This window comes from Phallusia mammillata, chromosome 5, assembly GCF_965637545.1.
Source record: "Phallusia mammillata chromosome 5, kaPhaMamm4.hap1.1, whole genome shotgun sequence".
NCBI lineage: Eukaryota > Metazoa > Chordata > Ascidiacea > Phlebobranchia > Ascidiidae > Phallusia > Phallusia mammillata.
The window spans coordinates 17,923,065-17,948,041 of NC_137256.1; the positions used below are offsets into that span (position 1 = coordinate 17,923,065).

Below are 24,977 nucleotides of genomic sequence, written 5' to 3' on the forward strand. Positions count from 1 at the left end.
ACGGACCATGATGTCAACAAATTAACGGCCGCTTCCCACAAGAGCGTTGTGTAATTCTGGCTGTTTTCTTATACTGCACTTCTAAAAGTTTCAAACAGCGGACTTTCTTACTTTTTCCTACTTTAAAATACTCGTAACATAGCGCATAGACGATTTTCTCCATTGAATTTAATATCTAAAAAGTATGACTTTAATGGCGAAAACATCACTATTTATGTATATGTGCTTTCTTGCTTTACTTACAAGGCAAAACGTCTTTACTTTTTACATAATCTTCGTTTGGTATGCTCCTTTCAAATGGGAAACGCCTTTGATTTACATCATTTTTGCTTTTGTAAGCGCTGCGTTTATGCAGTGTTTAAATGTTTTACCTGAACATTGTATATTACATTTTGTGTACATGGTCCGCAATATATATCTGGTTATTTGTTTAAATAACAATCAAATATTGCTCATTTGCTTCTCCTTTCACTTGCATCAAAACGCACACAATGTTATGGTTTAGTGTGATATAGTTTTAAAATCAGTTCAACAATTTCTCAAAAAGTGAATATCGAAACGATGCTAAATCAGTTTCCCAGCAACCTGTGTTTAAACTTATATAAACCCCAACATCTTATCTGGACTGTAGGATCATACTGTATGTGGGAGGAACATATACCAGACCGTTGGTACCATCATCGAGAGAAGGCGGATCGGGATCATTAGGGTCAAGAGACATCCTAAACCGCTGGATAATGGAAATAAGGAAAATCCACAGTTCTGTACGGGCAATTTGCTCGCCCAGGCAAACTCTCGCCCCGGCGCCAAACGGGATCACGTATCTGGAATTGGTAAAGTTTCCGTTTTCATCTAGGTGTCGCTGTGGCTCAAATTTGTTTGGATTTTTCCAGTAGGTTTCGTCGTTATGGACTTGCCAGAGGTTAGTGAACACCTGTTAGAGATCTTATATTGCTTAATTTGTCGTCCTAATCTCGAAGAATCTAAAAGATTCGGTACATTTGGATGAAGGTTTACCTGAGTGCCCTTAGGAATACGATAACCACGAACTGTAACATCCTTATTGGTAGAGCGTGGTACCGAAAGTGGTACCAGAGTCTTAAACCTCATCACTTCATGCAGAACTGCACACGAAAAGGGCATCTTCTCGCGGTGAGATAAGCTCGCTGTTCCATCTTTTCCTGCCAAGGAGAGACTCTAATTTAAGTTTACAGTTAAACCAGCCAGTGGTGCTTATTGGCAAAACTACTGGCAGGCAATCATGTGTGGTTTGTTTAAAATGATCAGGTGATTCTCAAACATTTGCAGATTTTTGACACAGGTTAAAACGTTTGATTTAATTATTGACATGCCCGTTACAGGTACAAAAGAACAAAAAAGTAGTTAAAAACAATATAATTTATGATGTGATGGGTGAAACTATTTTAGGTAGTTTTACTGCCCTAACCCAAAACAGGATTATGTGCGAACAAACGCTTACCGATAACATTGTCAATTTCCTTGGCCATTTTGTCTTGGACGTCCTGATGAAGCATCAGACACAAAAGAGCCCATTTTAATGTTGTAGAGGTGGTTTCTGTTCCCGCCACAAACAAGTCAAAGCAGAAGTCTCGGCAGTTCTTTAAACCTATTTAATTACTTATCTAAAGACTTCGTTACACAAATATAAGTCTACCTCAAAAACAAAGTTGTCTTCCTTGTGAGCAAAGCTCTCCAAATATCCGTCCAAAATATCACGAATGTCGTTGGGGTCAAAAGTGGATTTGTGTTCATTGATAAGTTCACCAATCATCGCTGTGTTAAAATAAACAAATAACATTAATTTGTAGCCAAAAAGTAAGCAGAAACAGCGAGTATTCATGATTAGCAATTTATCCTATAGAGTCTATAGTGGTCTTCAACCTTTTTTAAAGGCGACCCCAATTTAAAAGAAAATTAAATCAGCATTTACATGCGACCCCATTTTTTTCCGATATGCTGAAACATGTTTTAAGTAATGCCGAAACTGAAACTATTTTCATGTAAACATGCCCGCTTAATTTTCAAGTAGACATTAAATATTAACATTCACGCCATTCGGCGTGCATTATTACGCTTAAATGTTAGAACCCAAAAGTTTTATTTGATTTGACCAATCTAATTCGCGTTAAAGCTCACCAGTTTGCAGAAACCTGTAAATTTGTACATTTTTTCCTGTACCCGCTGTAATATTATAGACACCACGTGTCATTCATGGGGCTCTATCACGTAACAATGGGTTGGACAACTTGTGTTTTATATTAATTATTGCATCACAATGATTAGATTGTGACAGTAGGTACCAAGCTGTACTGCAAAATATGAGCAAAGGTTGCGAACCAGAACGAATACGAATTATTTTGTTGGTAATAAATTTAAACGCAAATAAATTGAATTCATAGCGACCCCAGAAAACGTTTTGGCGACCCCACTTGGGGTAGCGACCCACAGGTTGAAGACCACTGCTATAGACAACGTGGACCCTTTTTTAACAAGGTAATGCCTCTGAATTTGCTAACCCCACAAACAGCAATGTGAAGTACCTTGTATTGGATTAGTCGTCGAAACAATGTTTTGAACATGCCTTGTGAAGGGTGGTACGTCGCACAGAAACGGAAGAAAAATTAGGAGATTCGTCTTCCAGTCACTAAACTGTTTGGCTCTGAAAGCGCGTAATTTATGAGGCTTTTCGTAATTTTGTCCTTAAGCATCTCAAAGATTTTTTTAACTAAGTTGGTAAAAATCCAGCTAAGTTTGTTTTAATTTGTAGCCACACCATGATAACACATAAACTTACAATCCGAGAATGTTTGTTATCAACATTTGAAACTTGTCATCATTGTAATCGTATCTTCTGCCGAACGCCATGTTACAGATTACGTTGGCCACAGCTTCTGATAAGTGTTTCTACACAACGTTTTTTGTTAGATATAAACCCCAGAACGTCAGTTATGTTAAAATCTTTATGTGTTTTTACAAGGGCTTAATGGTTTGAAACCCACCAGCCACCACTGCAGATATTTTTCGAGCATACGCTTTTATGAACGTAAATGCATACACATTTTACCTGCATATTAAATGGCTTTCCTTCAAATTCTTTCAGTTGTTGAATAAAATGCATTGCTTCGTCGGTGACCTTTCGCTCCATTACACCTTTATTGCCGCCAAACCTGCAAGAATTGTGTTGCATGCGCTTAAAGGTCTAAAATTGGTGCCGCATTCTTGTGTTTTCAAGTTGTGTGATAAATATTTGTCTTTGTCCCTATAAGTTACTTTTGTGAAACTAGAACAGTCAGGCCATATTCATTTCTTTTGTTGTGTTAAACCTGCATTTAACTGGTAACCTCTTTTCCATTTTCTGGAAGCCTGATTAACCAGCGGTGCATTTGGCAGCAAAGTACACAGGGAACCTTCAATGATGGCCTTTCTTTATTTTACAAATTGACGTGGGTGGCCATTGGTGTAAACTTGTATTAAGTTTGTAGAGCTCTTCTGGCAAATGTAACTTTATTCCGACGTTTCGACGTCCTATACAGGTCAAATTAAATTATATTTGCCAGCAGAGCGCTACAAACTTGATATTATGCCTGGCAGCAATAGCTTACACATGTACTTGTGTTAAGTTTGTACCTTCGTATGGAAGACATGCCGAACCGACGATGAGAACGCCATACAGGACCTCCAGGAATCATACCAATGCCATTTGCTGTAAATTTATTCAAAAGACGTACGGAAGGTCTTTCATGAAATTCCTCGCTTTGTTTAACCAAGGTCTGCCGAAAAAGAAAATAGACAGAGGAGTTAAAACGAGCCACCCTAACCATATTCATGATGTTAGGATCTTAGCAACCAAAAAACGGATTTTGTTATACCTTAGGCATTCGCGACCGAACGTACCTCAATGACAGTTTCATAATCGTTGAGAACCACGCAGTTTTGCCAACCCATGGGTACAGATATGATGGGGCCATATTTCTTACTCCAGGCGCCAAAATCTCTTTCTGGAAAACTGCTAAGATAGGGAAGGATTCCTAGAAGAGGAAATCCTCTTGGACCTGGAGGAGATTTTTTGAATTTTGGATACCACCAGTGCAAAAGCAGGACGACCAAAAAAGAAAAACTTAGCAAGACTAAGTTGATCATTCCTATATTTAAACTATTAATAGAAACTTAAAAGTCGAAAACCGTTCTGAAAAAAAATAAGTCGGTTATGAAACAAATTACCAAAATGTCACTGTATTATAAGACGGGATAAAACATAATGTAATTTCGTCAACTGCAAAACAAACCATACACTAATACAACACCACAAATGAAAAAGCTGAACAGACGAACAGCAAACGTATTTCGAGCCTTACAACTTAGTGTGTGAAAATTTGTTAATAGATTTAAAGTTGTCCCAAACAAGCGTAGAAAACTCACAGGCTATGCCACAGTTTTTACGTATAGCGCTTGGCTTGGACTTATTAACCTGCAAAACTATAAACAGTTAGCTTTAAGAAAGAATAACTCAAACACATCATTTGAAACGGCTGCACGTTTGTTTCATACTATTTTTTTCTGTTTTAACATTTTTAGTAGAAAAAATGATATGTTTTCCAAAAAAATATGCACAACGTTATACTTCTACACATATGCGTACATTTACAATGGAGAGATAACGAGTTAAACATATATTTTTTCACGCTGCGTAGTTAGACTAGTTTTAAAATGATTCGTAAAACAGGGTGCAATCGCATAGCCGTTAAACGGTCTGCTGTGAGAAAAAACAGTCATTTGAGTGTTGATGTACAGACGTGCAGCAATTGTACGGACGCCAAGTCATATCGTCACGGTTTAGAACAAAACGTGATGAGAAAATATGCCTATACGCCTCCCTAACTGGTCTGTCGTATTGCTACCTTTAAAAACGTTTCTAGGTTTCAAAAACAAGATATGGCCACCAATGGTTTCAACTAACAATGATCATTGACGCTTATAACTTTTAATAATCTTAACGAATTTGCTCAACATCAATAAATCTTTTAGGAGTGTCAAGTTTTTCAGTATTGTGCAGCTGATTTAAAATAAAAACACCGATGGAAACAAAATCGAAATTGTAATTTACAATCAAGCAATGTAAGGATTTAATAATATCCGTGCTTTACCATGAGCGGAGAATCAACTTTTGAACAGTCATCTACAATAATTTGTCTTTAAGTTGTATTTATACCTTACACGTTTCATCGTGAATGTATAATCATATTATATGCAGGTGGGACGTGAACGATAGCGTTGGTTCCATCATCGAGAGAAGGTAAATCCGGATCATTAGGGTCGACAGATATCCTAAACCGCTGAACAATATTGATCAGAAATACCCAAAGCTGTGTACGGGCCAGGTGCTCGCCCATGCAAACTCTTGCCCCGGCGCCAAACGGGATCACGTATCTGGAATTGGTAAAGTTTCCGTTTTCATCTAGGTGTCGCTGTGGCTCAAATTTGTTTGGATTTTTCCAGTAAGTTTCGTCGTTATGGACTTGCCAGAGGTTGGCAAATACCTGTTACAAAGAGTACGTTGATTAAATTGCGTTTTTGTTTCGGTTACCCTAAATTTATGTTATGGTTGCATGTGAAAGTTTACCTGAGTGCCTTTAGGAATGTGAAGACCACGAACTGTTACGTCCTTTGTGGCATTACGGGACAACGAAAGTGGCAGCATCGTTCTGAACCTCATCACTTCATGCAGCACTGCACACGAGAAAGGCATCTTCTCGCGATGTGATACGCTCGGTGTTCCTTCTTTTCCTGTTGAGAATAAATTGACCACAACAAGTTTAGATATATAACCTGTTTTTAATCGTGCCTTGCTTTTGTCGCAAGAGGTTGAACCCATGAATAGAACCCAGGACCAGATATTTATGACCGTGTTTGGTTCAAGCGTATATTAGGCCCATGCAATGTCCCCTCTTTTTAGACATCATTTTGTAAAGGAAATAGTATTAACTTTAGACTGTTTGTATACTTCGTATACTAGTCATGAAAAAATGGTTGTCCCAAACATTTGGACGACTTTCTTTCATTTATCTATTTTTCCATGCGTTCTGAACCCCTGACATTCCGAGTTTAAAATCCTATTAGATTTGTTTAAGCCTGTATATACAACAAGCGCAATTCGGTCCGGTTTCTAACCTCAGTCCAAAAAACGGACGAAAAAAATTAACAGACACTCATTACTTTACAAACTTCAATTAAGCAAATTTGAATCAAACGTTTACCAATCACGTGATCAATTTCTTCTAGCATTTTTTCTTGAACATCCGGATTAAGCATCAGACACAAACAAGCCCATCTCAAAGTAGTGGAAGAGGTTTCTGTTCCAGCCACAAATAAGTCAAAGCAGAAGTCTTGGCAGTGCTTAAAAACATTTTAAAGGTAAAACAATTTCTTTATAGTTATCTTATAAGTCTACCTCCAACACAAAGTCGTCTTTTTTGTCAACAAAGTTCTCCAAATATCCGTCCAAAATATCACGAATGTCGTTGGGATCAAAATTGGATTTGTGTTCGTTGATGAGATCCGCAATTAATGCTAAATAAAAGTTCAATTTGAGGTAAAAATCTACGTAAAAAGTAACAGTGTTAATAACCAATTTCATTGTCAGTTTTGATAAAACGCAACGTGTCGATTAACGACTTCTCATTTTTAAACAATCTTACTAACAGTGTTATAAAAACACTGGACTGAAAAATTAGTGATAAAAAAGAAAATGATATGTTCAAACTACCTTTTATCGGTCCGAGCAATGCAACGGTCTCCTTAACGTGCTGTGCAAAAGGTGGGAAATCGCATAGAAACGGGAAAAATATGACAAGATTTGACTTCCAGTCACTTAAGTTTTTGAAACTAAAAACAAAGTTGCTGGTTGTAATTAGGTTTTGCTCTGACTACTTTTGTCATCATTTATAGATTCGTTATTACCCATACAAACGGCATATATTGCATTTTGGCAACATATAGCTGTGTATGCATCCACAAGGATATACATGATGGCATAAAATAGGGTTGCCATATCTCCGTTAACCAAAGTCCGGTTACAGCGCATTATATAACATGTTGTTACACGTTACCAACCCCCAAAGTGAGATATAAAAAGAGCTAAATAAGTTAGACAGAAAGTTTTAAAATATGCGGCCCTTTTAACAAAATATTGTAAACTTTTTAAGACGGGTAGTCGCATGAATATACGCGGTATGGTACATCGTAAATCAAAATCAGCACATACAACATAAACCTGTCCCCCATAAAAAGAATTGTGAAAACTACTGTAGGTTACGGTACTAGACGCCAAACTCCGATCATCAAGAGTGTATTTGAAAATTATTTCAAAACACCCAGATTTTACGCTCAAATTCCGGACATGCCCGGAAAATTCCGAACATCTGGTAACCCAAGCATAAAACGACACTTCTACAACAAACAAAAAACGGATTTAAACTTACAATCCTAGAATGTTAGAAACAAGTACTTGAAACTTTTCATCACTGTAGTCGTATCTTCTGCCGAATGCCATGTTGCAGATCACATTTGACACCGTGTTGGTCATAATATTCTGCACGAATAGTGTAAATGGTTTATTTCTATACATATTTTCTATATTATGTGTTTATTTCTTGATTTCCAGAACGTTCTTGTTTTAAACCTTTATATCAAAGGGCTTTCCTTCACATTCTTTCAATGCATGAACAAGGTGCATTGCTTCGTCGTTAATCTTTCGCTCTATGATACCCTTATTGCCACCAAACCTGCAATTAAAAATATTAGATTTTGTCACAAATTGTATGTGCCACGAATACCACTTACAAAAGCAACTTAGGAGTTTTAAAACATTTGTTATTTCAAAATCAAAAATAGGTTTTGACATTGAACTAAGTCAAAATTGAAAGACACACAAAAACACACAAATACCTTAACAAACTTTAAAATTCGCATTTAAACACAACAAATCATAGAACCGTGTTAAAATCAACAATTAACAAACAGGAAGTTTTATCACGTACTGTAAACACACAAGTACATTTGTTTACATTCGTGAGTACATTGTTTTCATTCGAGTTGTAACGTTTGTCGTCTCGGTTATTACAAGTATAGGTTACCGTTTACACGAAATACGTTATGTTTGTACCTTCGTAAAGATGTCGTTCCGAACCGGCGATGAGCACGCCACACAGGACCTCCAGGAATTAAAACTACTCCGTTTTTCGAAAACATATGAAATAGGCGTATGTGAGGCCGTTCAGAGAACTCTTCATTCCGTTTAACCAATGTCTGCCGAAAACGAAACTCGTTTTAGCACATTTTAAACCATGCACCCCAACTATATTCACGACGTTATGATCTTAACACCACCGAAAAGGGAAACTTTTCGAATGCAGGTACATCAAAAACAGTAACAAAAACTCATGTTAATAAAAATACCTCAATGACGGTTTCATAATCGTTGAGAACCACGCAGTTTTGCCATGCCATTGGTACAGAAATGATAGGGCCATATTTCCTACTCCATGCGCCAAAGTCTTTTTCTGGAAAATTGCTAAGGAAGGGAATAATTCCAAATAGGGGGATTCCCCTTGGACCTGGTGGAAATTTTTCGGGTTTTTGATACCACCAATAAAAAAACAGAATTACCAGAAAAGTAAAAACAATCAAGTACATATTTAGCATCCTTGGACTTAGTTTAAAAATCTGCAGAAACTTGAAAGGGAGAAATGTTTCAAAACAACAAATAGTTCTCAAGATCAACAAACAACTAAATTGTTACTGCTTAGAATCTGATTTCATAATTCCTTTGCCACTAACAGATAAAATAAAATATACTGAAGAGCAGTAGCTGCAAAAATACTGCAAGTCATACAAGAAAATAACTGTTTCGGCAGTGCTGAAAACCAATGCAGTTGTCGTTTGAAAAAAGGTCGCGCGTGGTTAGTCAAGCGTTGAATGTGAAACGCAAGTACTTGTTCTTGTACATGTAACCTACTTCTTGTTTGTTTAAACAGTCTTGGCGTATAAAATTATACCATTGAGGAGCGTTTTGTTGATATTAGGTGTTTGGGTAAAATAAATATTTACCCACTGGTTAGAACTGACTCTGCATGACATTAGGCGACACGAAGCAAGAAAAGTAACCGGGTTTGAACGTGCTGTGGTAACATATTGGACTGTTTTATGCAGTCACGATTGCGTATAAAACGTGTCTGCAGACATCAGGCTAGGTAGTGGCAGTCGTAAAAAGAAATGGCAAAGTTTCTGCCTTTTACTTCTTATAGGTTGTACATAAATGTTGCAAACCCCATTGCACTGTACTCCTTTTCATTTCCTTGTGGTTTAAGAAATAGGTGAATAACTGGGTTCAATAAATTGTCAACCGCTCTGTTATTATGATGCTGAAAGTTGCACATCAAGCCTGTAAATGATCTCTTGTACTCTGCTAAAATTTCTTGACTACAGTAAATGTTAAGTCAGACTTTCTAACTTTAGAATCTAATGCAAACTTAACTTGCGGCTTTGGTTGTTATTTTATGATAACAACACTATTACTGGCATTCAGCACTTACTAGTAGATGATTAACTAGACCAGTCAAAAGTCAAAGTAAAATTGCCAGATGTACTGAAAAGTGTCAGTTTGCCTTCTGGCATTCTGTGTTCATTGGGTGCCGCAGACCTTACAATGGCCGCTTTACTGTTGCCTTTCTTACCCAGCTAGAAGAAGTTCCAGACGCGAATGTACAACATTAGCCACGAACTGCCCCTGGCTAAAACATATTATATGTCCGGCCGTCCAGTCAACTCGTGATACTGTACTTTCATGACTTGACTTTTGAGGCACCTTCGTTTTTCGTTTTGTGTAATTTAAAAATGTTATTCTTACATTTTTTCTATTTGAATAAGATAATAATGATGCAGTATTGGTAAGTTTCTTAAAATTGGTCATTTCAAATCAATTACGTGTCGTATTAAAGACTTTACTTCCGTTAAAACCAATACGTTGTTTACATCAGTGGCTTTGTATAAACCAAAACCATGGACCGCTGGGGTTTAGTTTTAGATATTTTGTCTCCCCTAACAAATATCATATGTAGGCTATAACGCTTTGACAAGCAGGTACTGTTCATGTTGTCACTAGCAGATATCACAAAACTATTATTTTGCCAAATCGTCGTTTTTGTCACTTCATGTTCACTTTGTCCAACAACGATCCGTGCTTTATTGAACCTGAATACTCAATAGGGCAGGTAAAATCGTGCAGAATAGTTAGTTGTGCCTAAATAACTAAAACTGTCATCTCGATTATAAAATTCATACCCTTTCAAAAATATAAGGTATTAAAGTATGTTTCAGGTAACTACATCCGTTATATCGCAAATCGATGCTTACGTGTTGAACTTTTGCAACTTAACTTCTGTAATTAAATGAACAGGTGCTTAGAAACTGACTTAGCTCTACTACAGTTGACTAAAGAAATGACGATTGCTTGCAATGCATTCTATATTAAGTTTGCCGAATCCTGCAAACGTCAGTTGTGGCGAAGGCGAGTCTACACAACAAATACGTGGAGTTCATATTTTCACAACGAGATATCACACACAACACCATAACAGAGAGATAGGGCTTGAGAACTAAGCACATCGGCGACTCTGGGTTCAAAATGCACGACAAATTGTTCGTGGTGCCTACAGGGGTGAATGTATTGCACACAATGGGGTTCAAGGGAGGCCAATAGAGCCTTCCGCAATTGTATTTACAGGCTTGGCGACGGATGGGCAAAAACACACTAAAGTAGACAATGTATCGATAAGTATGGCACAAAATTGCTACTTCGATTTGTTTTTGGTCTTCAAAGCAATGAAAAGTGGACAATAAAGCAAATAGAAGTACGAAGCAGTTTTCTGGGGGAAGGCCACCATCTAGCACCAAAGTTTAACGCGAATCTATGAACAGAACTATATGGGCTTTTATTTATTTTTTCGCATTACAGGCATTGCTTTAGGTGTCATACCGCAGGAGGCAGTATACAGTGTCAACACGTCAGAAGCATGACGTCATCAGTCAGTGACGTAACAACAATAAATTATCTTTGCGACGCTAAGTGAAAACTGTAAACATTGTGATCGCATTTACAAGTGTTAGTCAAAAGTTGAATTTTTTTCTTTGCAAGGTAATAAGGCACCTCCGGCGTTGTCAAGGGAACGCTTTATTTGCGGCGCCCCCATGCGGGAGTAGCGGCAGCCTGGGAACCGCCACCAGGGGCGCCACCGAGACTGGGGAATTCTTCCATGTTGTTTGTATCGACCTGCACCAAAATTGACATGAATAAATTTGTCTGTATACACGCTTGACAAAGGCATTGGTTTGGTGGGAAACTAAACCAAATTTATAGTCAAAAAATCATAATCATATTTGTTAGGTCCTGAAATTCTGCGGAATCCAGTTAATGACATATCTCATATTTCCCTACAACTATGACTCGATCCAAATTCAATACTAATGCAGTAATGTGACAATACAAAAACAGCGGAACTTACAGATTGGTGCCACGGCGCATTGCGTACAGCGAAGGCAGGTTGCTGGTTGTGGTTAGAGTGTGAGTGGCTCTTGCGACTTTGGTGGCTGTATTTCTTGTTTTCTTCTTGCTCGTCAATGTCTTGCATCTAAACAGGAAAAAGGTATAAGGTAAAAACGGAACTCGAAATACTTAAACAATACATTAGGGCACTGCCAATGGAGGATGTTACTTTAATTTTTACATGTGGTTTGTAAAAGGCACTTAAGATATGGGAATATAACCTATGAAGTTGATAAAAGACCCTATGGTTTCGCATCTATAAAGTAGTGTATTAGAAGGAAGGAAAACGTTTAGAATTGTTAAGGCAGGAATTCGTGGAAAAAGCTTTGCAACCACTGGGCTGAGAAAAGAAAAAAAACTGTTACATCATCAAAAAGACGTCATCAACTTTAATGAACTTACAAATTCTTCCTCCAGATTGAGAATATGTTCAATGCACTCCTCCACTTTATCTTGTGTTCCAGTGACTGTTACAATGTCCTCATCTTTTGGAAAGCTGATGTTGACTCCAAAGTCCTCCATGATCTTGCGGATGGCTCTTCCCTTGGCTCCGATGAGACGAGGATGGACTTTGCGATCGATGTGGACATCCTGGCTGATGTGGGAATCGAGGTCTTCTGCTATGGAAAGGATGTCGAGTTTCGCTGCCTCTGCATTCTTCTCATAGCCAATAATCTTAATCTCATTCTGAAAAATATGATGAATAATATATGATCATAAAAATGTTTTTTGAAGGATGTTTAAAATTTACTGAAGTTTTGAATTGAACAAAATCTAATTTTAAAGAAAGGTTACGCCTAATAAATGTTAAAAGGAATTTGGGACAAAAAAATCAAAAGATTTGGGACCAATTTTAAGGGGTTATAAATCTCAAAGAAACTTTTAAACATGTCAAGGACATTTGTACAATTTTTTTCACGCAAAAGAACATTTTCGAAAATGAATTTGGTAGTGAAAAATCTACAGCCTACTAAAATACGTTCAATTCGATGTTGTACATTTATTTGTATGCGAAGGGTTTCGACTCTAGATCATAACTAGACGGAAAGAGTTTAGTATAGGCAGTAAAAGTACCTTATTTTCACTGTCCTTGAGGGGAAACTGGATGTTAACCTTATGCTTGGTACGAATCTCGGTGACTTTAGCACCGCGTCTTCCGATGATTTGTGGATGATATTGAGCCGGAACTTCCATTGTTAGCGTGAAGTTACGAAGAACCTGCAAAATAATATGTTATGAATGAAAAAATATTCATAGTGTTTAAAGTACAATTCTAAACATACTAATTGGTGATAAACCCGGAAAATACCCTTTAGAATGCATATTGCAAACAAACAATGTTTGACGTAGTTTTACTTCATAAAAACGATTGGGCATAGCCAAATACCCTATTTATATTTTAAATATCCATCAATCTATGAGATATAAGAAAAACTAGTCAAAAACTATAAAATTTTTAGTTCTTACCCTTTCTTCTTCTTCAGCCTCAATTTCTTTCACTCTTCTATCCAAACCTTCTTTAGCCTTTTCTATTTTGTCAGCAGAACCAGTCAACTACAAAAAGTATTTAGTCAATAACTTATCCAATTCTTCATAGATACATGGCTTAAAACTTGCATATATTTTGTTCAGTTAATTGATCACTAAGATCAATATGGCATAATAATTTCAAAATTTACAGAGAGCATGAGCGATATGCAGCGATTCGTCTTTTAGCAGAACAGTTTGGGTTCGAATTCCACCGTAAACTGGAATTGTTTAGCCTACATTTTGACATTGGGAGGTGGTTTTAACAGAGATGTACCGAACATACGATTTAGGTCCAATTTGTCTTTTGAATATTCAATTTCAGTCCAAAACTTTTTCAGGCGGCTTCGATGATCATTAGTTTCTTATTAGGATAGAGGCCTTGTAAACACGTAATGTAAACGATGCCATAATTACTTTACACATAAATTCAGCAAAGAGTAATTAACAAGTTAGAGAATAGATAACCAGTAAAAATATTATTTGAGGACAGATGCATTTAATCCTTCGGGATAGGTTAGCTTAAAGACCTGGTGTTTTACTTACAGTGATGGAGTTAAGTTGCTCATCAGCCGACGGAATACTGATGCTAATATCGTAGGTGTCCATTAAATTCTTGATACCACTTCCCTTCTGTCCGATGATGTAACGGTGAAACTTGAAGGGAACCTCGTATTCTTCAGTGACTGGTACCAAGGCCTACATGAATGCAATAGTTAGTGTTTGTTACAGCAGTGATTTTTAAGTGTTCCGTTAAGATTATCATGCGTTCCGCAATAAATTTATTAATTGGACTGCAGTTCCATGGGACACTGGTCAAAAATCACTGAATTAATACACTGGGTGCAAAAACTTTTTCTTTTATGAAAGTGATTATCCACTATCACTAATTTAAATGTCATTTTGATTTGCTTCAATAATAAGACTCGTGTTTAATAGTAAGAATGTAATTGAGTTGAGTGTGAGCAGTAGTAAGCTTACAATTAAAGCTTCTTTAGCCTCTTGGCATCGGTTTTTGTGTCCAGTAATGAGAATCATCTTTGTTCCTGCTACTCCATTCTCCACAGGGGCTTGATCCTCCCCGTTTTGTGGACCTGATTAGCAGAGAAATGTGTCAAAAACTTTTTTGAGTTTTAGAAGCAAAAAAAGTATAAAAATACTGAAACGGCTGAATTTTGTTCTAAAAAACTTGGTTATTCCTTTTTAAGCTGAACATGCGATACAATGGCTGCACTAACCGTCGCCACAAGCAAAATAGATCCTCATTCGTGGTGTGAATGTCCTGTAGTAACCTGCATACGATATATAGTAACCTGTAGTAACCTCCATGTATTACACCTAATACATTTTAACTTGTAGAGCTGCATTGCATGAAAAAAATCACCTGATATACATTTGAACAAACTAAACTATCTTGACTAACAAACTAACTAACTATTTCCTTGTATCTTTCTGGTGCCTTCTTACATTTCATAACCTTCTACTAATGCTTAAACCTCAGGTCTATACTCGTTTGTATACTAACAATTTTCGCTCTACTACTATCAAGTTGCACTAAACTAAATAGGCCGGTTTTGGCCTCGGCGCTATAGGTTTAACATAAATTGAAGTGCTTTCATACATTTATACTAATTGTTGTTTTGGCAAAACGATAAACTTTTGGTCTTACCATTGTTTCCCCGCTCCGGGAATTTTACTTGCACGTTGTATTTTGACGTCACAGCTTGTACGTTCTTGCCCTTCTGACCAATCACAGTGCGGTGATATTTTTCGTCGATTTCGCATTCGATAGTTACTTGGTTCTCCTGCATGAACAACAAGGTTTAAAACTCGACGGCAAAAAAGTTTGCTTTTTATACCAGTAAACAGAATCCAATACTAGGCTATGTTGTATTGTACTGCATGTCGAATGTAACGCACATCATGATGTTGAGTGTTTGCAATAGTTACGGTCTAATTTTTGTGCAAACGATCTTTTTCGGAATCAAACTAAACGTTGCATATGACAAAAACCATTGCTTGAGTGCTTTTCAAACACAAAACTTATAGTATGGTCTAAACCAGTGGTTCTCAAACTCGGTTTTCGGGGCCGCATGCGGTTCCCAACTACTTATTTTGCGACTCGCACCAGACCTCAGAAAACCACCGAACATTGCTATTTTAGCTTTCAAAGTAATAATCTTTAGTGATTTTCTCAAGGTTTCGTTTTTTGCGGCTCCCTACACACTTAAAAAAATACCATTTGGCCCCGACAATAAAAAAGTTTGAGAACCACTGGTCTAAACCAAGTTGTTAAAACAATGCAATTAAAACATATTTATAATGTTCTCAATAACATTTAGCCAACCAAGAAGCAAATAAAAAGTTTCAAATCGACCAATCTTTCCATTAACAATGCTAAAGCCAAAAATGTATTTGAACGAATCAACTCACCATGTCATCCACCATTTCTTCCAACTTCTTCTTGGCTCCCTCCACACATTCAGATGGCCCCTTAATCTTCACAACCTCCGACTCTTGATCCATGCGTGGAAACGAGATGGTCACTCCTCCGAATTCATCACTCACATCCCGGAGAAGCATTCCTCTTCTTGCAACAAAGTTTTTGTGCAACTTCTGATCAATGTTCATCTCGATCTCAGTAATGTTTTCCTGAAAGACGATAAAATAAAGTCACGTATTGTACTTTGAATGTGTAGCTAAGTACTGGAAAGGCTCGCATAGTGGGTTCGAATCTCACCGCAGGCTTTATTGGTGATAGAATGGTTCGGTATTACGCCTTTGATAGACTCTGGCGTGCTATGGTACTTTAACTAGTATGCATTTTAACTGTACGTGATCCAATAACATTATTATCAACTAAAATGTGTTTTTTGCCAGAGGAAAAGTTGTTGACGTAATAGCGATGATGTCACTTGTAATGTGGTATTTGCAACTTTCGACAATCGTATTTTCGCTTGTTCTAAAAGGTTAGTTAGACGTAAAACAATGTTTACGCTATGTGACGTAATTTACAATCATCCGACGTCATATATGATCCATATGACGTCATGAGAGTGACTTGGTAATGCGCCGGTGCACCGTTCCAACCAATTACCTGGTATTTTTTCAGAGGTCCCAAACTATTTACGTCATGTGTGTCGTATGTGACGTCACAAACGATAAAAACGTAATAACAGTTTAATGAAAACTTACCAAGCTTTTGATTCGGTCCAAAAGAATTTTCTCGGCTTTTTGGGCCTCCTCTTTTCTGCCAATGATCACAATCGTTTCTTTGTCCGTATCATTTGCTGCAGGGAAAATAATGCGAGCTCCAGTTTCATCGCGGACCTGGGGGAAAAAAGGAAATGAAAATTAAACCTTTTTTGCGGTAAGATGTGCCGAAACGTTTTATATATCGTCTATTTGTACATTGACTTAACTTTACTTTACAGAACGTTTTTCTTTTATTACACTGCTTTAATACAAAACACTTACACTTTATACCGATGATTAAACTGTTTGGAAAAAATATATCTTTCACTATTTTCAACGTATGACCCAACAGGCAATATTTCATTCAAGCTAATTTTCAATTCTAAAATGTTTCTACAAAATTCATCTAAAGTTAGGGTCGCTTTTAAAATCATTATTCAAAGACAACTTACCAATTTAATATTGCTCCCACCACGTCCGATAAGAAACCGATGAAGCTCTGGTTTACATTTCACTTCCAAAGTGAAACTGGCCAATTCCTTTTGCTTGGCCATATTCACAAGTTGGTCTCTGGCCTTGGCCACATCGGCAGCCAAACCTCTGATAGTGACTTTGTCGCTTCCAGAATCTTCGGTGGGAAAATGGATTTGCACACCGTTGCACTCATCCATTATCGAGCGCACAAGGCGGCCCTTTGCACCGATAAGAGAGTTGTGCAGTTTTGAGATGATCGCTACTGAGTCTTCCACGATGTTTGCCTGTTAATGATGTTACAGTTAATAGGCATGGCAGCAAGTCTAAAAGTAGTGAAAAGCGTTGGATTCTTTTTTGCACTGCTTTTACAGTCTAAAGTTTTTGTGTAAAGTTTTACATAGAAGAACAACAACTAAGTAATACCTTAATTACTTAAGTATATTGTTATGGACTGTTTTGTACTTCATTTTTCAAATATATACTGTAGAGGGGAGGTCAATACGAAAGTGCAAAAAGTTACGTAAAAATAAATAAACGATAAAGTTAAAAAACGCAAAATGGCTGGTTACAAATGATAAATCCATGATACCAGATAAATTATTAGCCAAAGTGGCAGATAGTATTGTTTGCTGTAAACGTTTCTACGATCTAGAACTGTGCTAAAAATGATTTTTACTCCAACTTTCAGTTTTTCCCTGGATTGATATTAGCACTTACTTGTTCCTTCTCAATCGCTCTGATGAGTTTTCTAGCTTGTTCGCAATCTGTCTTTCTTCCAACAATCGTAATCACTTCGTTCTGGGAGTTTTCGGTCGGCAAGTCGATCTACGCGTCAAGACATAAAATATTACAGAACATATCCGTGCAAAGTGCTCTGTGCCTTAACAATAGAAAATACGCAGTATATTACCTGTGTATTAGTTTCTTCACGAATTTTGCGGATGTTTGAACCTCCTTTACCGATCACATTCTTGTGGTATTGTTTGAAGATTGGAACCTCGATTCTGTAGTTCTTCTCCACCTATGAGAATAGGGAAGTTAAGTTGAGTTTAGATCGCTTGGTGAGAGAAAATATAGCGACACAATAGCACTAAACCATCACCAAGCCGGAAATAGCTGCGCAACGTTGAAACGTTATGGAGCACAAAAAAATAAGGAGCACAATTGGTAGATAATGGCTGAACGAGCTGCAGCTACACCGTACAAAAAGTTTTAATTGCGATAATTATCTATAGTTTGCGTAAAAAGGTATGTACACGCTATTATTAATAGCGGGAACTAACATTTTAGGCTACATTTTAGTGAATCAGTTTGACAAGGCAGACCAACCTAAAGATACATAAACTGAATAGTTGTACGCAGTGAATCAAGCCACGAAATGTATTGTATCTACATTCGTATTGTAAAAGTAAAATCATAAAATTAAGGTGGTTAAATCGGATTTGAATATAAGTTTTGTAACCTGATAAGCCTTATTATACTTTGAACTTGGGGCTTTCATTTAAAGTTACACAAAACGTTACTTCAACGTACCATGTCGTCGTTCATCTGCTTCAAGTACTTGTAGCATTTTTCCACATTGTTTTTCGGTCCTCTCAGGGTCACTACGTCACTTTTCAATGCGGCATCGGGAAATGTGATATTCACCTAATATATAAAATCAATATGACTATTAAGAACTTTCGAAAAAATACACAATAGCGCAGGAAAATTCTGAGTCACACCGCAATTTTTGTGAACTGTGACGTCACAAAATTCGGACGTCAGAAATAGCTCATGCATTACATAATTTTACCACGGAATCTGTACACGACCAAAAATAGTTTTAATAACCATCCTATGATTTTTCACAGTGTAATATCGAATTTGTAATATGTGTTTGTTTTTATTTTTAAAATCCCAAGCTTACAAATAACTTCGCAAAGCTTCTATTATGTGGTTTTGATAGTTCTGTTTAAACTTTAAAGTGATCACAAAAGCCTTCGTTTTTTTCTTTTCGCGTAAGTTTCAATTGGGTTTAATTTCAAACCAATTGCCTTTAATTTGCGTTCGGTTATTAATAAATTATAGCAATTACAGACTCTATGTACTTACGTCTGGGAAAACATCACGAATTTCTTTGATCTTGTCGCCTTTTTGTCCGATGATGTTCTTGTGGAAACGGTGGTCGATCAAAACGTCTTTGGTTCGTTCGTTTTCCTAAAACAAAACCGGATTTAGTTTGTTTGACAAACAACAGCACAAATTTAAAAACATTGGACAATTGAACGTAGCGAAATGTATATCAATAGCACAACCATAACAAACTCAACATAAGTACAGACGAATTTAGTTAATAGCAACCCCAATTAGTCAGACATTTTCTTTTAATTAACCAGACAATTTTCATACAACTAAGTTATTATAACTTCCAGTTTGGGATTTATTTGTAATAAACTGGAATTTGCAATTAACAAGATTAATCTAAATCAAATGTACTTCAAACCCATGAAACATTCGGAAGGACGAAACCTGCAGAATAGCTTGAACAATAGGTTGATTTTTAATCTATGCTTACCATTCGTTCACCCATCATAGCAAGTTGCTTCTTAGCTTCCTTAACACCTTCTGGGTCTCCCTCAATACGGATCAGAGAGCTTTTCTCAGTATCTGATGGAATGCGGATGTTCACCTACATCAGTGAAAATGAAAAAACAAAAAATACTGAGTGACAAATAGGTCTCTAAAAGCAATATTTTAGTAACTGAGCCTTAGTACTAGAGTCTCAAGTCAATTCGTTTTGCCAACAAGCCAAAGTAACTTTTTTTTCTTAGTGAATTGGTCCTCCTCTAGTTTAATAATTGTCAAAAAGGGATTAATTAGAGTAATAAATACAATTCTATAATTCAGTACTAAGTAGTAGCATACCATGTCACAAAAGTCACTAATTTTGCGAGTGCAGCAATATTAAGTTGATTTAAATGGAATTAACATTATGATGAGAATCACATTGCAATCCATAAAGAAGTTTACTAATGATGATCTAACAAAAGTTTCTATACCTTGTATTGGTCTCTTAACTTGTTAATGGACTGTCCACCCTTTCCAATAATGTTGCGATGGTATTTAGGGTCAATATTCAGTTCAGCAAATGCCATACGAGTTTTCTGAAAAATAATTTAGTTTAAGTAAATCTGTTCAGTATTATAATTTCAATCCAAGTACATCTTGTATTCTAAAAATCATAAACCCTCGAGGCATCTAAGAAACACAGTTAAAAAAGCAGTTTTAAATGTTTGGGTGTTGAGATGTTTAAACACAGCTTTGGGGTGGCATGAAATAGTTTTTAACTCACCAGATCATTGATATGAGATGTGAGGAGCTGTTCAGCTTGGTCAACTTCTGCTGGAGGTCCTTCAATGATTATCTTGTTCTCTTCCGCTTGAAATTCCACATTAACCTAATAAAAGCAAAAAAAAAATGTTTCTCTACATTCAGTGCCTTATTCACATGCTTAATTTTGTTCAGACAAGGTTATGTTTCATTCTAAATTGAATATGTGTGCTGGTGGTTACTGTTTATAGAGAAACAACAAGTGTCTAAAACATTATTCAAAAAAATAATTTTGACCGTAACCGAGGCTAAAATGATAAAGATTAAATATGTATGTAAGAATATGGGTTCGTTGCAGCACAAGTTTATAAATCCAAATAACTGTGTAGTTCACTCACATTTGCAACATCAGCTGTGAGGTTCTTAATATTTGCTCCCTTCTTGCCAATAATAAACCGATGAAGCCATGCTTCTGCTTTAACCTCCTTGATCACCACACTGTTGGCCTGTATTGAAAAAAATCATACATTTCTGTTTCAAAGTAGTAGGTATCGACTGCAGGTGTTCTGCAAGGGTGAACAACAGGCATCCAGAAAAGTGCTTGGCTAACCATATAAGGGGGACATAACATACATGTATAAAGTAAAAAATCAGTAATTGGTCTTTCTATTACTAAAACATCTCTGATTTGGGGTTTTGTAAAGGCATAATCCATAAGTCTTCGCTAATTATTAAAGCTGCCCACTTTATCCCTTCGTATTTTTGGGATTTTTTTAGAGTTCAGCACTTGGTGAAATTTATTACAGACCATGACCTTGATACTTTGGTTTGAAGTTTGACAAATAAGCACAGCTATAACAATATGCTGAATGCAGCAAGTGTCCTATAGTTTGCAACACATACTGAGGGATTAATGATTACCATGCCTACTTTAAGGTAGTTTGTTCTCATATACATAGAGGAAGTTTGATTGCTTCCTGCAGTATAGACACATTGCACATCAAAGAATAAAAGCAACCGCTGGTTTTCTACGCTAATACCAATAGTATCAATTAAGTCAATATATTGTGGTCGTGTGGTGTAACTTTAATTGTACTTAAAAAACTTCAAAATTGAACGCAGTTAAATATATATACTTTGCAGTACAAAACAATGGTAATTTGATGCACAGTGACAGTGTAGTGAACAAAAAGCACTATCATTTAAATCGCACAGTGTATTACAGATATATACATGTAATTTTGGTTGGTAACAAACCTTAGCATAGACAGCTGTTAGGGCATGACCAAGTTTGTCAGGTTCTCCACGCAGTACAACAGTTTCGGAAAGAGAGTCGCTTGGTGGTAGTTCCACCGAAACATCAGTTTCTGCCAGAATATCCTGAAACAAATTGTTTTTAACTTAATGGTTTCTGTAGCACTGCCTGGTGACAATTGCTGTGTTACTGCGACCCACTTTTTTCCAGGCAACCAAAGTAAACACAGTTGCTATGCACAGAAACTGTACTGCAAAACTTTGTTTTGTGAGGCAAATATTACTAGGACTGCATGACTGATTCAGACACAAATATTAAACAATGATTGAGTACACAAATTCCAAAACTTGTTTGATCCATGGCTTAACGGTACATTTCAATGAAGTTTACAAGTATGTGGTTAAAAATGTTTTTGCCACAATGTAACAACATGTAATAAGCCTAAATCAGTAGATGTTTAAATAGGTCTGTGGCTGACTGCAGGGCTATCCTACACTTTGAAAACCAGTGATCTGGTCGGCCAGACAAAAAACTGGTATGGTGGATAATTGGTGCAAAGTAGTGGCTCATAATCTTACCAAGACAGGTTAGGGTAACGATATTCTCTCAGTTTGTGTATCACAATTTATTTATTTCACCACAAACTTTAGTTTGTTTAAACTCTGGTACAGCTTTTATAAACAAAAGAGTACTTGGATCAAAATCGATATTTGGCAGATAATTTAAAGGTAACCTTGAAAACTAAGCAAAACATTCTTTCACACCTGAAGGGTATTTCCTCTTGCTCCAATTATGTACTTGTGCTGGGTTTTAGCGATTTCAACAGTAATGGTCTTGCAGCGTTGTTTCTAAAGTACAAGGCAATAAATTAATGCTATTAATAAACTTTTAGGTTCCAACAAATATGCATCTATAAATATATAAATATCACATTATAAAACATCACAGTGGGAAATGGTTCACAAAATGTGAAGTTACCTTTCTCTGATAAATCAACATGACTTTAGCAACAGCAGCACCAACACCATCCTTATCACCAGCCACTACAATCTCATCCTTCTGAACACCAGGGGGAGGAATATGGATACGAACTGAGTGATCCTAAAATACAAAGTGTGTTATCAATGCAAACAAGTCCTATTCAGCACATTTGGTTGAAACTTTCATAGCTTTACTCACCTTCATAATCTGATTAGCCTGTTCATTACGTGGTCCACTAACAAATGGATGATACATTTTCTCAATAGGAAGCCTTTCCATTGCAAGTTTGGCCTGTAAGGATACAGAAAAGCATTAAAATGGATAGTTGTATGCAATTTCTTTTTATCATTGGTTTTACGCTTGCCTTGGATTTTATCAAACAAAAAAAACATGTATATGTTCCAATGTTTTACCTGTTCATCAGAAATGAGTTGAATTTCATGTCTAGCCTTGTGAATTCCTTCTTGGGTGCCAGAGATAGTTATGGTGTTGCTTTGTTCTTCAGTGCGAGGTATCATGATTTTCGTGGCAGTGTCCAACTCAAGTTTCTGAAGATTCTTGCCGCCCTTGCCGAGAATGATGCGGTGATGTTCTTTAGGGATGTTTATAGTGATTCGAGCCTGTGAGTGACAAGGTTACTTATAATAGGTTGTTTGTAATGTTGTAGATGGTTAAATACTGTTAAAGTTTCAGTATATAAATTGTTTAGAGTTGAGTTTGCATAAAATATAACATTTTCTGCATTTTGACTTAACAAAAACCTCATATGCGGACTTAAATAATTTCAATGTACAATCAGAAAATGCAGCAATAACCTATTAGTGAAATGAAGTTTAAGAACTAATTCTCAAGTTGGTGTCCAAAACCAAGCGAAAACAATGTGTTACCCCTTGGAAAGGAATCAGTAATTACAAAGCAAGTACCTGAGTTTGCAACTTGTTGTAGATTTCTCTTCTTGCTCTGATGACATGGTCAGTTCTCCCAGAAACCAAAAGAGATAAGGACCCATCTCGGCAGGTGGAAACCTCAATCGAAGTGTTGGTTTGTTTCATGATGTCCAAGCAAACCTTGTTCTGTTCATTCTGAGACTGGCCGAATTGGGACTGCTTAAAGGCACGCTCCTCCATAGGAATGTGAAATATCTACAAAATATTTCTATCTTATCTTTCAGCTTTTAGAAAATAGAGACATGTATACATCAATTTTAACCACACAAAAATAAGCAAATATTGTTAATTGGGGGAAATCAAAGTATTTTTTATATTTTTATTTAGGCAATTTCATTTACACATATGTACCTGTGTAACCACAGCAGACTTAATTTTCTGAATCTTTGGGTTAAGCCACTCATTTTCAGCCGATGTTGTTGTTGGCATGGCATTGCCTTCACCAGCGAGAGGTGGGAATGCCTCAGAATAAGTGGGGACCGCCTCACCCACATCGTTTCCTAAAAAACAAAAAAATAGTGTTTATAAATTATAATGATGTATAGCCACAATAGCAGATTTTTGGAATACCGAACACAGATACCACATTAAAATCTGTTTTTTTTTTAATGTTCATTTAGTCAACTACATGTTTTACTCAATATACATCTATCACATGGTGCTGCACTTGTGAAAATATGTCAAACCACCGGCAATAAGGTATCTTAACTGTCAAAATATCTAAGTTATGAAATACAAGAGAACATACTATAATTGGATGTTAATCAAAACTAAAAACATTTGTAAAAGCATCCAATTCTTACCACTAGTATGGGGTAACTCAGTAGAATTCATGGTCGTAATTCGTTCCGTCCTGCACAGTTGTATCCTGAAAGAAAAAGCACTCCAATCATAAGCAACTGTAACCAACCAGCATGTTGGGGCAAAAATGGCATTGATAGTACTGCACTTGAACAAAAATCAATGCCCTCTGTCGTTAAGTGGTGCTTATACCGGCGTTTGATTCAAATCTTTAAACCTCTTGTCTGAGGAGGCATGAGTTACCAGAGCATAATTAAATAAACAATTTATCAATTATGATGATTTTCAACCAGACAGTAATGTAACACTTGAAATTTTACAATTATAGTTTACAATAAATACACAAATAATGGCAGTAAACAGTTTGAGACAACCTACCGAAAAGGTACAAAAGTGCGGTCCTAAAGTCTGTCCGGTAAAGAAACTTTTGGGGAATACAGCTTGACCAAGGTCAAAAATTACTATTTGACTGGAATATAAATAAACATTTTATTCTTAAATCATCACTGGTCAGTCACAAAATTCAATTGTACTACACAACACTCCAACACCTTTTTATAACTGTTAATTGACAAGATTTGTCCAAACTTTGTTCATTTTTTAACCTTTTTTACAGGCTTTCAGGATTTTTTTTCGAAAAAGACACAACATTTATTATTTTTGTCATTTTATGTCAATATGTTTCAATAAGTTTGGTAAAATCTAATGAAATCATCTGATGATCTGACTAATCTAACAAAATTGGAAAAGTCTAAAGTTAAATAATTCAAACTTGTTTTCTAACGCTACACTTGAAACAAAGATGTCAATGTATCTGTAGTTAACGTTTTAATGTCTCAGACACAACTGAACAACTTTTTTTTCC

At 36.4% G+C, this 24,977-nt stretch overlaps 2 protein-coding genes across 2 annotated transcripts; both read right to left on the reverse strand.

Annotated features, from left to right (window-relative positions):
• Positions 1-494: 494 nt before the first annotated feature.
• Positions 495-8,767, reverse strand: LOC145229634 (uncharacterized). The gene is made up of 18 exons (XM_080094971.1): positions 8,476-8,767; positions 8,183-8,325; positions 7,700-7,802; positions 7,500-7,609; positions 6,785-6,903; positions 6,470-6,588; positions 6,276-6,414; positions 5,642-5,805; positions 5,243-5,558; positions 3,916-4,187; positions 3,649-3,791; positions 3,086-3,188; positions 2,816-2,925; positions 2,562-2,680; positions 1,676-1,794; positions 1,481-1,619; positions 1,018-1,181; positions 495-934 (listed from the first exon to the last, which is right to left on the reverse strand). The coding sequence occupies exons 1-18, from the start codon at positions 8,719-8,721 to the stop codon at positions 617-619; spliced, it is 2,946 nt and encodes a 981-aa protein (XP_079951097.1). The 5' UTR covers positions 8,722-8,767; the 3' UTR covers positions 495-616.
• A 1,836-nt stretch (positions 8,768-10,603) lies between these two features.
• LOC145228519 (vigilin-like) lies at positions 10,604-24,608 on the reverse strand. The gene is made up of 28 exons (XM_080093594.1): positions 24,491-24,608; positions 24,115-24,179; positions 23,663-23,811; positions 23,288-23,506; positions 22,778-22,984; positions 22,563-22,655; positions 22,362-22,484; positions 22,148-22,231; positions 21,386-21,508; positions 20,527-20,634; positions 20,151-20,255; positions 19,858-19,962; positions 19,374-19,487; positions 18,911-19,015; positions 18,350-18,463; positions 17,727-17,837; positions 17,534-17,641; positions 16,795-17,100; positions 16,343-16,477; positions 15,581-15,799; positions 14,817-14,952; positions 14,129-14,241; positions 13,694-13,846; positions 13,088-13,174; positions 12,695-12,838; positions 12,023-12,307; positions 11,580-11,705; positions 10,604-11,347 (listed from the first exon to the last, which is right to left on the reverse strand). Exons 2-28 carry the CDS (start codon positions 24,143-24,145, stop codon positions 11,249-11,251), a joined length of 3,702 nt encoding a protein of 1,233 aa, XP_079949720.1. The 5' UTR covers positions 24,146-24,179; positions 24,491-24,608; the 3' UTR covers positions 10,604-11,248.
• Between the last annotated feature and the right edge of the window lie 369 nt (positions 24,609-24,977).

What these genes read in the sequence shown, in the direction of transcription:
- LOC145229634 (XM_080094971.1), bottom strand. Translation starts at nt 8,721, where the DNA reads ATGCTAAATATGTACTTGATTGTTTTTACTTTTCTGGTAATTCTGTTT. An exon ending in ATTGCTCGGACCGATAAAAG is followed by an intron (nt 6,589 to 6,784) that starts GTAGTTTGAACA and finishes ACTTTTATTTAG; the next exon opens with CATTAATTGCGGATCTCATC. An exon ending in GAAAGCCATTTAATATGCAG is followed by an intron (nt 2,926 to 3,085) that starts GTAAAATGTGTA and finishes AACGTTGTGTAG; the next exon opens with AAACACTTATCAGAAGCTGT.
- LOC145228519 (XM_080093594.1), bottom strand. Translation starts at nt 24,145, where the DNA reads ATGAATTCTACTGAGTTACCCCATACTAGTG. An exon ending in GTGAAGAAACTAATACACAG is followed by an intron (nt 17,642 to 17,726) that starts GTAATATACTGC and finishes CTTGACGCGTAG; the next exon opens with ATCGACTTGCCGACCGAAAA. An exon ending in AGCAACTTAACTCCATCACT is followed by an intron (nt 13,175 to 13,693) that starts GTAAGTAAAACA and finishes TACTTTTTGTAG; the next exon opens with TTGACTGGTTCTGCTGACAA.